Genomic DNA, 12,286 nt, shown 5'->3' with positions numbered 1-12,286 from the left:
TTTCAAGAGAATATTCATGAAGAAAAAGTTAAGCATTATTTACAGAGGCGAATTTACCTCAGATACCTAAAGACATTGAAACAATGTTAGAAGGGAATGTAACGATGATGGAATTAACAGAAGTGTTAAAAAAACAGAATGTTGGAAAAGCACCAGGTCCAGATGGTTTGCCAGCAGAATTTTACAAGACTTTTCAGGAAATATTGAATCTTCACCTGTTAGAAATTATGAACGAATATGGAAAAGTAGCAAGTTTGAAAATAAATAAAGATAAAAGAAAGATATTAACAAAGAATATGTTAGCAAGACGAAAGAAAGAATTGGAAGAAGTTCTAGAAATACAGGTCACAAACAAGGTTAAGTATTTAGGGATATACATTACACCAAGATGTAGTACACTGAAGGAGGGTAACTATTTTAAACTCAAACAGCAGATTGCAACAGATTTGATAAAATGGGAAAAACTACAACTATCATTGATTGGGAGAATATCTACAATTAAGATGAATGTATTGCCTAGAATTTTATATCTATTCCAGACAATTCCAATCCGACTAGGGAAAGAGTTTGTCGAAGACTTAAATAGAATTGTGCTGAAATATATTTGGCAGGGTAAAAAAGCAAGAATAAAACTAAAGCTGTTACAAGATGCAAGAATAAGAGGAGGGTTTGCCTTGCTCAATTGGGAGTTGTATTACCAGGCGACAAGTCTGATGTGGGTAAAAGAATGGATAACATTAAGGAACAGTAGACTATTGACCTTAGAAGGGCATGACTTGCTGTTGAGATGGCATGCTTTCCTCTGGTACAAGGGAACTAAAACACAGGGGTATTTTAGAAGACATTACATTTGAGAGGCATTGTTTTTGAATTGGGAGAAGATAAAAAGACAATACTACTTAAAAATTCCATTATGGATATCTACCATTGAAGTTTTTTCTTATCCAATAATATATAAAAAGGAACAAACAGTTAGATATGGTAAGATATTGAATGAAAAGGGTGAACTTAAATCTGTGCAAGTGTTGGAAGAACAAGGTGTAAAAATGAACTAGTTTTTATATTTGCAAATACAGTCTAGATTTGATAAAGATTTTAAAACAGAAGGTATTTATGATAAGTTGACTGATTTAGACAAAATTTTGATGGGTACTGATGAAAAGGTAATTAAAAAACTTTATGAACATTTATTAGAATTTAAATTGGAGGAGGAATAAGTTAAAGAAACAATGATTGCCTGGGGGAAAAATTTTGGATATGAGATTGATTTAGAAAAATGGCAAAAATTGTGGTCTCAAAATTATAAAATGACAATGTCAACTGCATATAAAGAAAATTTGTATAAGATGTTTTGCAGGTGGCATCTACCCCCCACGAGACTTGCGGGAATGTTTAAGAATAAATCGGATAAATGTTGGAAATGTCATCAGATACCTGATTCATATTACAATATGTGGTGGACATGCTCGGACACAAAAAAATATTGGACTAAAATCCACACATGGTTGGAAAAAAATGATAAAAAAAACATATAGACTTTAAACCAGAGATCTTTTTATTGGGAATTATACTGGAAATATACAACAAAGAGCTGAAATATTTGATTGCAAATGTTTTAACAGCGGCTAGAATTGCATTTGCTAAGAATTGGAAAAATGATAAAATACCTATGCAGGAGGAAGTTATTAAGAAAATTATGGATTGTGCTAAAAGGAGTAAATTGACATTTGAAATTAGAGAACAAGAAGATAAACAATTTTATATGATATGGGATTTGTTTTATCAATGGTTGGACAAAAAGATATGGTAACGTAACAGAATAGATAATCTTCTTATAGAAGTTTAATAGATTGATATAAAATATAATGTAGACATATATAACCATTGGATGAAAGTACAATATACATTTTAAAATAAAATTTGGGATATCTCATATAAAATGATGGAATAAATAGTATAGTTATGGATGATTAATAACCGATAAATATATAAGCATGTTAGTTTGACAATGTGAAATCTATATAAACTGTGAGTAATGACTATGAAAGGATAGCGCAAAAGATTCATAACCAACTGACACACTGTATGTATGTAAAATGGAAGATGGTTTTATGTTTTTATGTATTGTTTGTATATGTTTGTCTTAAAAAATGAAAACTTTTATTAAAAAAAAAGAACTAAGCAATTGAAATTATTAGCATGCAGGAGAGGAAAGATAAATCCTAATTATACAGTTTTAGCTTAAAATCTAATAGAAGCTGGAACATAAATAGACCCAAATATTAGATTGCGTAAAAAGGCAGCTTTTTATTTGCATTGTTTTGAGGTATAGGAGTCAATATCAATCTTAGGGAATCAAATGTATCACTGCTCATTTGCTAATATAATCAGGACCCTTTCTAATCTTCACATGCACCATTCACAGCAGGATCATGCCCCTGCCATGCCCTTATGAGACAGGCCACATTTGAAGCAGCTTAAACTCATTTTCATCTATTCTAATTTAAATGTTTTTTCTCCATCTTACAAATCAATTTTTTGCTGTGGACACTAGGAGACTTGAAAAATAGTCAGGGAATGAAATCTACCCAACAATTTTTGACCACTTTAGGCTGGTGCAGATGCTTCCTCTCCTCTGGTCTCTGCCATTCACAGCCATTTTGGCTTGCGTTGCAGGACAGCCTGGCACTTGGCTTCTGCAAAAGAATTTGTCCATGTAATACCTGACTAGTCAAGAGACCTAGATTCATTATAAACAAAGGTATTGTGTTGTTTTGAAAGAACATCAGATTTGGATTTAAATAAGTTCAGATCCCTCAATGTTGCCCAGAAGCTCAAATTAAACAGGAAAAAGTCAACTAGATTCTGCCAACTGTGTATTGTGAGTTCTATCACCAATAAATTCATTTAAATTCACGTTTTCCAGAGCTTCTATCAACGAGAGGTCATAAGGTCATACTTTTTATTGTTCTGTTATTTTGGTGTGGACTGACATTGCATTTTCCTTTATATTCTTCCATGCCATTTTCCCACATTTCTGGCTATTAACATGTACTGCTAGCCATAGCCACTCTTTGCTAACAATACCACTCTTTAGTCAAGGAAAGAAATTACTTTTTATCCATGTCAAAATTATCTTGGCTATAAACAACATATTTTTCTCCCCAATACTCCACACTTGCTGATTTGCCAAGGGCTCTAACACAGATGTCTTGAAATTGAAAATAGCACTGTTCAAAAGATTACAAGTATGGCTGAAATATGATGCAAGTTCTCTTAGAGACATTGTAAAAAGACTTTTTTCTTCAATGTTACTCAAGGGAAATTCAATGTATGTATCCTTCATAGTAAGGAAATGTTATAAAATGGCACAATTTTTAAAGAGTTCCCTGACTAGTTTCTAAAGTTCGGTTTAGAAAAAGACAAGGAAGAGTTTGATCTTCTAGAGAATACTTACATCAAAAGTCACTGTGCCTTCTCCAAAGCTCCAAAGTTTAATGCCTCTCCTCTGGCATGTCTAGCAGGCAGATGTAATAATCTTCTAGTCATGCAGAGGCTATGGCCATGTGAATTAAGATAGGTGAATGTAGATAAACCTCTTATAAAAAAAATATCTGTCCACCCAGATGAAGGCTATGCCTATTATTTTTTGGTTAGTTAACATCTTTGGATCTGTCATAGTCTGCTATTCTTGGTGAAGTTAGATTAGTAAGCACTTTTTTAGTATTTTCATAGGAAATTCTTTCATGTTTGTATTTTATATATACTGAGTACAGTATGTGTATTAAGCATGTGATAAAACTATTTCCTTTGTTTGTTACCATATTTACTGTATAGATCCGTCTTTATTTAAATACACTGCCTAATGTGAGGCATTGGTGAGTATTTATTCTGTTCAAATACTTCATATTAAAAATATTTTCAGGTGACTTTTTTTAACTAGGTAAGAAACTCTGCAGTTAAGAGGTCAGAGTGGTCAGTGGTTTTGAAGTATGAAATTAACCCTGTGAGATGGGGTTGAGAGAGAATGAATGGCCCCAAATCGCCCAAGAGCTTCTGTGGCCAAGAGTAGACTAGAATCTCAGTCTTCTCAGTGTCCCTCAAAAGGCTTATTCACCCTTTCTGACTTCCCCGCTGCCAGAGGGGCAGGCAATAGAGGCCCTATGTCCTATTTCTCAGTCCATGTATCTGTTAGAAATTATCTCTTGTGGTGGGGCTGGGCAAATGGGGGTTTGGGAAAAACATGCTGTTCTTTGTGGTTTGTTCCTCTTGCACAATCCCTGCTCTCTATGACCACTTGGGCTCCAAAGGAAAAGCATTTGCCAGGCAAAGAGTTGCTTAATGAATTGTTGGATGGGACACAAGAAGGAGTGCAAACAGCTGCCAAGAGGAGTGACAGGAGGAAGAAATACTTGCTGACTGCTGAAAACTCTTCAAGTGGCCTAACGCTGTTAAGGAACTGTAGGGGTAGCAAGGACTCAGTCCAAAAAGAACAAATGTCAATTCATGATCCCAAAGAAAGATTTATACCACCTGAAGAGAAACCAGAGAAACCAGATTTCATTTTAAATCGTATTTTATTCCAATTTCACTTAAAATTGTATTTCATCCAATTCCATTTTAAATTGCTTTTATCAAATTTTAGTAATATTTTTTGGGGGGAATTCTGCACTTTGATATGGCCCAGGGCTAATAAATAAAGATTGAATTGAATTGAATAGAAAGGAGAATGATCTATCAGTCAGGATTGATGGTTAAGAGTGCACAGTATTGATGACTGTGGCACTTTCCAACTTGTTTAGCAGGAAAGAGCATGGTGGCTCTGCATGCTCCCACATGCCCCTTGTATGTATGTGTGCCTTTGAGTGTTCACTCATGGTGACTGCCTGGACAAGTCTGCAGTATTCTTGGCAGGTTTTCAGAAGTAGTTTGCCATTGCCTTCTTCTAAGTGCTGAGATGGCCTGGCCCATGGACATACAAATGGCTTCCTACCAAAGGCAGGAGTAGACTCAGTCTAATTTAAAATTTAAAACTGGAGTTGAGTATGGAGGACATGATTGAATAAAAGAAAAAAAGAGAAACATAAGATCTAGTTAGAAGAATCCTATTAAACTGGAAAGCTGCCTTCTTGAGCCAGTTTGTTCCCTAGAGCCCTAGTGGTGCAGTGGTTAAAATGTAGTAGTATAGGAAAACTCTGCCCAGTGCCAGGAGTTTGATCCTGATTGGCTCAAGGTTGACTCAGCCTTGCATTCTTCTGAGGTCAATAAAATGAGATCCAGATTGTTGGGGGCAATATGCAAATAATGCTTCTACATTTTAAACCGCTTGGAAAGTGTTGAGCCAAAAATCTGTTAGGTCATTGGTAAAAGATTCAGTAGTAGAGAAGGGTATGAATAGACATTACACTACATTAGGTTCTGGCACAGTAAATAATTGTGGCTTTGCTTCTAGCTAGAATTTGCATAACCTGAATGTCCAGTATAAAACTGATCTAGGAGTTTTCTTCCGTAACACAATAACTGTCCTTCTCGGTTGAAAAAGGTTGAATTATCACCTTGGAGAAAGAAAACAGAGAATTTTCTTGCCCACTTTTATCTTAGCTGCTGCTTTATAAATGGACTTATTTTCATATTTGTGGCTATTCAATGGTTTATGGAGAAAAGGATTAAATAAGCAGGAAGATCATTGAAGGAAAGCAGGCAGACAAAATGCAGCATCTGAGAGTATGGCAAGTGTTATATAAATTTTTTTTACCTCTCGGGATCTAAAAATAATATGCTCTTTATGTTCAAGTTCCCAACATATTTTTTTCTTGCAAGCCCATCTTCCTATCCTGTCCTCTATCTGTATAATATTTTAGTTTTTCTCGGCATTGGCTTTGGCACTGGCTTTTTATGTGATGACTGGTTACAAAAGAATGGATCTACATGAACACTGCCATCAAATACATTAATATTTTCCCAGAATAAGAATTTGCGAAGCTGGCAAGAAGAAATCTATAATCAGTATTGGAATTTATTCAGTGAATGGATTGTTTCCAGAACAAAAAGTTGTTAAAAAGATTTTGCATTTGTTTTCAGATAGCCATGCCAGTTCAAGGAGGCTCTATTAAATATTTGTCCTAAACTTTTTTCCCTTGGGATATTAAATATTGTCCAAACCTCATTTCCTGTTGGAATAAATTTTATCAAATATTATCCTAAACAAATCTATCAAATATTATCCTAAACATTGTTCCATCCCCTCACTACATTTCACTCTTTGTCCAAGTTTGTGGCAGTTTCTCTTATTCTTCTTTTATTTTTCTTATATGTACCCATTTCATGTATTCACAACTATGTATACATTTATACTTATTATCTTGTAAACAATTGGCAAATCAAATAAATAAAATAAATAAATAAATAAAATAGAAAGGAACACTACAGAGGCATTGCTAGCAAATCACCTTGAAGAGATTACAACCTTAAATTCCATGAAGACTTGCAGAAGAGAGAGTCAAGGAAAGTACAAAAAGCAAGCTGTTTGTAAAGTAAATGCAAAGACAGAACACATGAACACCCACCCCACAAATTTGCAAAATTATCCTTTCAGTCTGGAATTTTTTTAAGAAGGTAAATGGCCATTTGGAAGGAAGACTGTAATACGGATTGAACTCATAGGGCTCTGGGTATATGAAAAGATTTTTGGCAAGTATTTTTTTTTCCTTCTCCATTTCTGTACCAACCAAAAGTACCTCCTCTAAACAATGTCAAAAGTTAGTGTCCTTTTTTCACATTTTATTACATAATTTATTATTAAATATTTAGAGTATTCCAAAAAACAACGGTTAAGATACTTATTGCTTCTTCATTCCAGAAAGTGTTCCATCTTTGATTCCTGGTTAAACTTGAAAAATCTCCCACCCCAAACACATACATTTTATATGACAACTAACTCTAATTTCTCCAATTATCATTTGATAAATGTAATGTCTCAAGAAAAAAGACAGGGTGGAAGGGATTAGGCAAAATTCATAGCCTTCTGGGTCTTTGCCAGTAGAATAGAAAAACCACGTGAGGTTTTGCCTGTTTGTTTAAAGCTCTCTGCATCTTGTTTGTCAGTATCCATTTCCCTCCAGATACTAAAGGAACAATTAGCTTATTCTAGAAGACAAGACACCAGGTAAAAACTGTTCCTTCTCTAATATTTTTCTCTTCAAAGCAGCTAATCCTGTTGAAAAGAAAACAAGTCTACAAGGAGAGAAGAACGATTCCTGTTTGATGGAAATAGCAGGCAAGTGGAAGAAACAGTTAAAATTTGTCTCTTACTTACACACTCATGCACACTGCTAAATGAATTGGAAGCTTCCCAAGATCCTCTCTATATTCATCTGATGTGATTCAATTGAGATTGTAAAGATAGCATTGGGGAAAGGATTATAACTCTTTTTATTCCATTCAAAATCTGAGCCCTCTACAGTTGTTCTACATAATTAAAAAGCAGACACAGTTGATCCCAATTTTCCAAAGTTATGGTTTATTTAACTCCATTTCATTTTTTTCCTGAAGCTAATGCATAATTGCTGACTGTGTTATATGGCAATAATTGTAATTAGTATGTATTAATGGCAGCCTGAAAAAAAAGAATTGCAAAGTTTGACAAGTTAATATAACAATAATGCATGAATAGCAAAGCCTGATATTTAATCTTAATCAAAAGTATGATATGTAAGATATGAGCTGTAGAATCCTTTCTTACAGACTAAGTGTTTTAAGTGATCTACCCAAATATGGGATGGAGCATATCAGCCCCAATCCAGAAGCCCTTGCAGGCAGTCGCTTTCGCGACAAACTATTTTGTGTTGAATTTATATTTTGCCAACAAAGAAATAAAGGGAGACTAGCACAGATTTATTTCAAGCTGTTTAGCTCTCGTCAGCTAGCCATACCCTTTCTTGGAAAGGGGTATGAATCCTGGGTTTGAATCCCACAAAGGATATGGCTAGCTGATGAGAGCTAAATAGCTTGAAATAGATCTATATTAGTCTCCCTTTATTTCTTTGTCAGTAAAATATACATTCAACACAAAATTTTCTTGCAGATTATTTTATTGAATATTTCTGTGTGCTTTTCCTTTTTCTCCCTCATTTACCTGATTTTGGTCAATTAATATTTAGCATTTCTTAGATAATATCTATTCTTTAATTCCAAACTTGAATAAGTATAGCAAAAAATATTTGATGGATTCATCCATACTAACAGGGATGGTATTCAGGGGGTTCAGACCAGGGGAACCTCTAGGGAAAATTTTAAGTGGTTCATAGAACCGGTAGCTCACCTCTCACCTCTCCTATATTCTGTTGTTTATTAGCTCAGCTGGTTCATGCAGCAGAACAGATTGCTGCATCTCAGCTGAGCTAAAAAACAGCTGTAGGTCTTAGAGACTCATTTGTGTTTGGCGTGCCTCAGCTGAGCTTTCAGAAAAGCATACCTGTGCTAGCTTGGTCTCATTTGTGTTTGGCACGCCTTTCTCTTTGCCTGCCATTTGTCTTCTCCCCATGCCGGCAGCTCCCTTTCTCATTTCCCTATTGAGCCAGGATCCTCTTTAATGGGGAGGGGAAAGAGAGCAGCCAGCGTGAGAGAAGAAAGCCACTCGTTCTCTTTGCCTGCCAGCAGCTCCCTTTCTCCTTTCCCTATTGAGCTCAGCACCCAGGATCCTCTTTGATAGCGCACATGCCTAAGGTCTCCTCCCTTGCAGCCCAGCACTGTGATGAAGGAGAGGAAAACATCAGGAGAAGCTTGGGGCTGAGAAAAACAAGCATTGCCAAAAAAAAAAAAAAAAAAAAAAAGAGTTTTTGTTTGTTTGCACTCTGCAGTTTACCATCACAGAAGTTTGTTTGTGTGTGTTTGTGTGTGTGTGTGTGTGTGTGTGTGTGTGTGCACACGTGTGTGTTGGGTTGAATAAGCAGGATGGCAACTCATTCAAATGAGTTTTTGTTGGGGGTGGGTCTTCTAGCCTTAGAAGGAGAGAGGGAAGGAGGAAGGGAAAGGAAAGAAACAGAGCAAGAGAGAGAGGGAGGGAGGGAGGGAGAGAGGAGAAAGGAAAGAAAGAAAGAAAGAAAGAAAGAAAGAAAGAAAGAAAGAAAGAAAGAAAGAAAGAAAGAAAGAAAGAAAGAAAGAAAGAAAGAAAGAAAGAAAGAAAGAAAGAAAGAGGGAGGGAGGGAAAGGAAGGGAAGGGAGAAATAAAGAGAAAGAAAGAAAGAGGGAAGGAAGGGAGAAAGAGCGAAGGTACAGTGAATGAGATAAGAATGGGTGGACAGATGGATAGAGGAGGGAGGGAGGGAGAGAAAAAGAAAAGGAAGGAAGGACCACAAACCCTGGTACTAGCTGCAGCTTCAGAGATTGCTGTGAAACAGCACAGCAATCCAGTGCTGGAAGGGACCTCGGAGGTCACCTAGTCCAGCCCCCTGCTCCAGCAGGAGACCTTATATCATCTTGGTTATTTTGGTGCCTCTAACATAGAGGAGAAATTTCCAGAAATCCCTAGGTATTGCCAACCTCTCCCCCTTAGTAAAAAAAAAACCTAGAGCAAAAACTTCATGAAGTATTAAAAAGAAGAAAAGGGGACTGCTGTGTATTGTTTAATGGACTGCTAAATTGGCAAAATGGACTGCTAAATTGGCCATTCCCCCCCAGTCGCATGACCACCAAGCCACACCCACCAAGCCATGCCCATAGAACTGGTAGTAAAAAATTTTCAATCCCACCACTGCATACCAGGGATGGGATTCAGCCGGTTCGGGCCGGTTCAGGTGAACCAGATGTTAAATTTACATCTGGTTCACCAGTAGTTGAACCAACCGGCTGGCCCCACCCACCCCACCCCTCCCAGGATGTCTCCCCGCAGCCCACTTTGGATGCAGGTAAGTGCAGGGTCTACGTGGAGGCTCTGGGAGGGCAAAAACCGGCCCTCCCAGAAGTTCTTGAAGTCCAGAAACAGGCCTGTTTCCAGTTTCTGGAGGGCCTCCGGAGCCCAGAGGAGGCTGTTGTCACCCCCGCAGAGACCTGAGGGAAGCCTCCGGACTCTGAGGAAGGCAAAAAATGGCCCTCCTGGAAGTTCTGGTAGGCCACACCCACCATGGCCACACCCACCCAGCAACCAGTAGCTAGGATTTTTGAATCCCACCCCTGCTGCATAATCAATATAAGTTGCCATGGTTAATGGAAATGCATATCAGGATGTCCTGTAAGTCTAGTTCCAAAAAGAAAGCTAGGAGAACGGCTGCATCAGAACAATCCTATTCATTTCATGTGTATAGACATGTAAGTGTATAGAAGAGTTACCCTTGCCCCACATTCTTGAGTGTCAATGGCAGTGAGAGGCTATATGTGCAAAAGGTTCTTCCACTGTGCATAGGATCTATGATTACTATGAGCATAAAAATGACAACGGCAGCAGGAATAATATCCTTCCTTTAATGCATTCATTCATTTTATCTTTCTCTCACTGTTGTAAGGGAATTGAAATTAGTTTTTCTAATCTAGTGAAGCTAGTTGCAATGTATCTCCATTGCTTAATGGCTGGCTTCAGACTCCATTTAAGCCTCTATTTTTGTTGCATGATCCACAGTGTATCTGTTAGCATAATACACAAAAGCAAATATACTACATTATGCTTTAGAATAATGTATGCCCAGTTGGGTTATGAATTCTAGAAGAGTGAAAACTTTTGAGCTATAAGTGCCTTGGGCAGGAAAAAGGGGGCAGGAAAGAGTTGGGAAAAAATTGCATAAAAGCGCTAAAAGAATAAAAAAAGATGGTCAGATAAATGACTGCACAATAGAAACATGGGAAGAAATGTGGAAAAAAATGTGGGTGGAGAGCCGTGATGCACACAAAAAGAAGGAGGAGGCCAACTTTGTAAAAGAAGCAGTTCAAGCTTTCTATTATTGCAGAAAGAAGAGAAAATGGATACTCTGACTCAGGTTTGGGAGGAGTCTGTCACTTTCTCTCCAACCTGTTTGCACGATTCTTATTGAGTCCACATTGTGATTTGGAGGTCACTTACTCTATGGAATGACATTACCAATCACATTGGGTGGGTTGGTGTCAATGCTATTTAAGAGCCTTTGGAATGCCACCTAAACTTCTCCTTGTGGAAATCTAAAGGAGACTCTTAAAGTTCCATCCATCACTCTGCACACACAGATGCAGCTCTGAGAGTTGCATCCAATGATCTTGCCTTTCCAGATTAGTAACCTGAGTTCATAAGTGGCCCTTTGCTCAAAGTAGCCCACTTAAGAGCATTCCTGAATTAATTTGTTCTGCCTTTCGTTCTCATATTGCTGCCTTTCATCATGGCCCTGCACACTTATACATTCTGTCAATAGAAGAAAGGGCGAGAAGAAAAAATGACATAAGAAAATAAGAAGGGATGGCCTACTCACAACTGGAAATAAATAAATCAGGAAAATATCTCTTTTGATAGAAGAGAACTAGAAGCACAGGAAGATGAAGTGATTGGATTTTTTTTTCTCCTATTTGCAAAGTTTTCTCTTTATATAAAACCTCAAAGCTTCTCAGACTGCCGTGCCACCCTTTTAGTATTTGGCTCTTTCTCCCTGATTCTCATGTATGGCAAAGAATTTTTAAAGTCTTATTTTTTTGATTTTCCATTTATCTTAACTCAAGTCAAATTAAAGTTTTCATATCCTGCGGGTTCCTTGACAGGCAATGTATCTGTATTTTCCAAACCTCTTTCCAGTTGATTCTTTGTGATTACGGTAGCTAAAGATGTCCAGAGTATGAGGTTCAAGCCACATTACAGTAGTTATCTGCAAGATTTGTTAAAGGATGGAAGGGACAGAAGGAGAAGAAACTGAAATTATCTGGGCAAATGGAAAAGGATCTGAACTTTTATGAACCTTAAACCATGGATTCAGGTTTTTTTTTAATCATGGTGTTTCTGACAAAAGCAGGCTTGCCTTGTTGACTGCTTTGTAAGTTGTAAGAAAAAATATTAATAGAATTTGTTAAAAGGAAATTCCTAAGATAAGTTTTATAATTTCTACCCAATATTAATATAACAAATTTGCAAAGATACTATCTTGAGTTAATAACATTTATTGGAGGCCTTTAAGATTTGAAGGAGGGATTTGAGTTGGGGTCCCCTGCTCTAGAGGAATTCTCCTGATCATTCTGTATTGTAGGGACCATGTCAAAGAGAGTAGCAGTTATTGGTTCTGGAGTAAGTGGGCTGACATCCATCAAAGCTTGCCTGGAGGAAGGCCTTGAACCCACCTGT

General features: G+C 37.1%; 1 protein-coding gene across 2 annotated transcripts in view; it reads left to right on the top strand.

Moving 5' to 3' along the window:
• The first annotated feature begins 7,102 nt into the window (after nucleotides 1-7,102).
• The window catches only part of FMO2 (flavin containing dimethylaniline monoxygenase 2), a 26,957-nt gene continuing 21,773 nt past the window's right edge, over nucleotides 7,103-12,286 (top strand). The window contains exons 1-2 of one of the 2 annotated variants that reach the window (XM_026682201.2): nucleotides 7,103-7,165; nucleotides 12,192-12,286. The exon at nucleotides 12,192-12,286 is cut by the window's right edge and continues 42 nt beyond it. In XM_026682201.2, the coding sequence (XP_026537986.1) occupies nucleotides 12,197-12,286 (90 nt within the window). In that variant the 5' untranslated portion in view covers nucleotides 7,103-7,165; nucleotides 12,192-12,196. Of the gene's footprint in view, nucleotides 7,277-12,191 lie in introns of both variants that reach the window. The other variant, XM_087960950.1, reaches the window with a different exon arrangement.

The sequence above is a fragment of the Notechis scutatus genome, chromosome 3, assembly GCF_049901735.1.
Source record: "Notechis scutatus isolate UNSWTSFEM ecotype Mainland chromosome 3, rNotScu1.2, whole genome shotgun sequence".
NCBI lineage: Eukaryota > Metazoa > Chordata > Lepidosauria > Squamata > Elapidae > Notechis > Notechis scutatus.
Note: the sequence above shows the minus strand (reverse complement) of the source record. Positions and strands in the feature narration are given on the sequence as shown.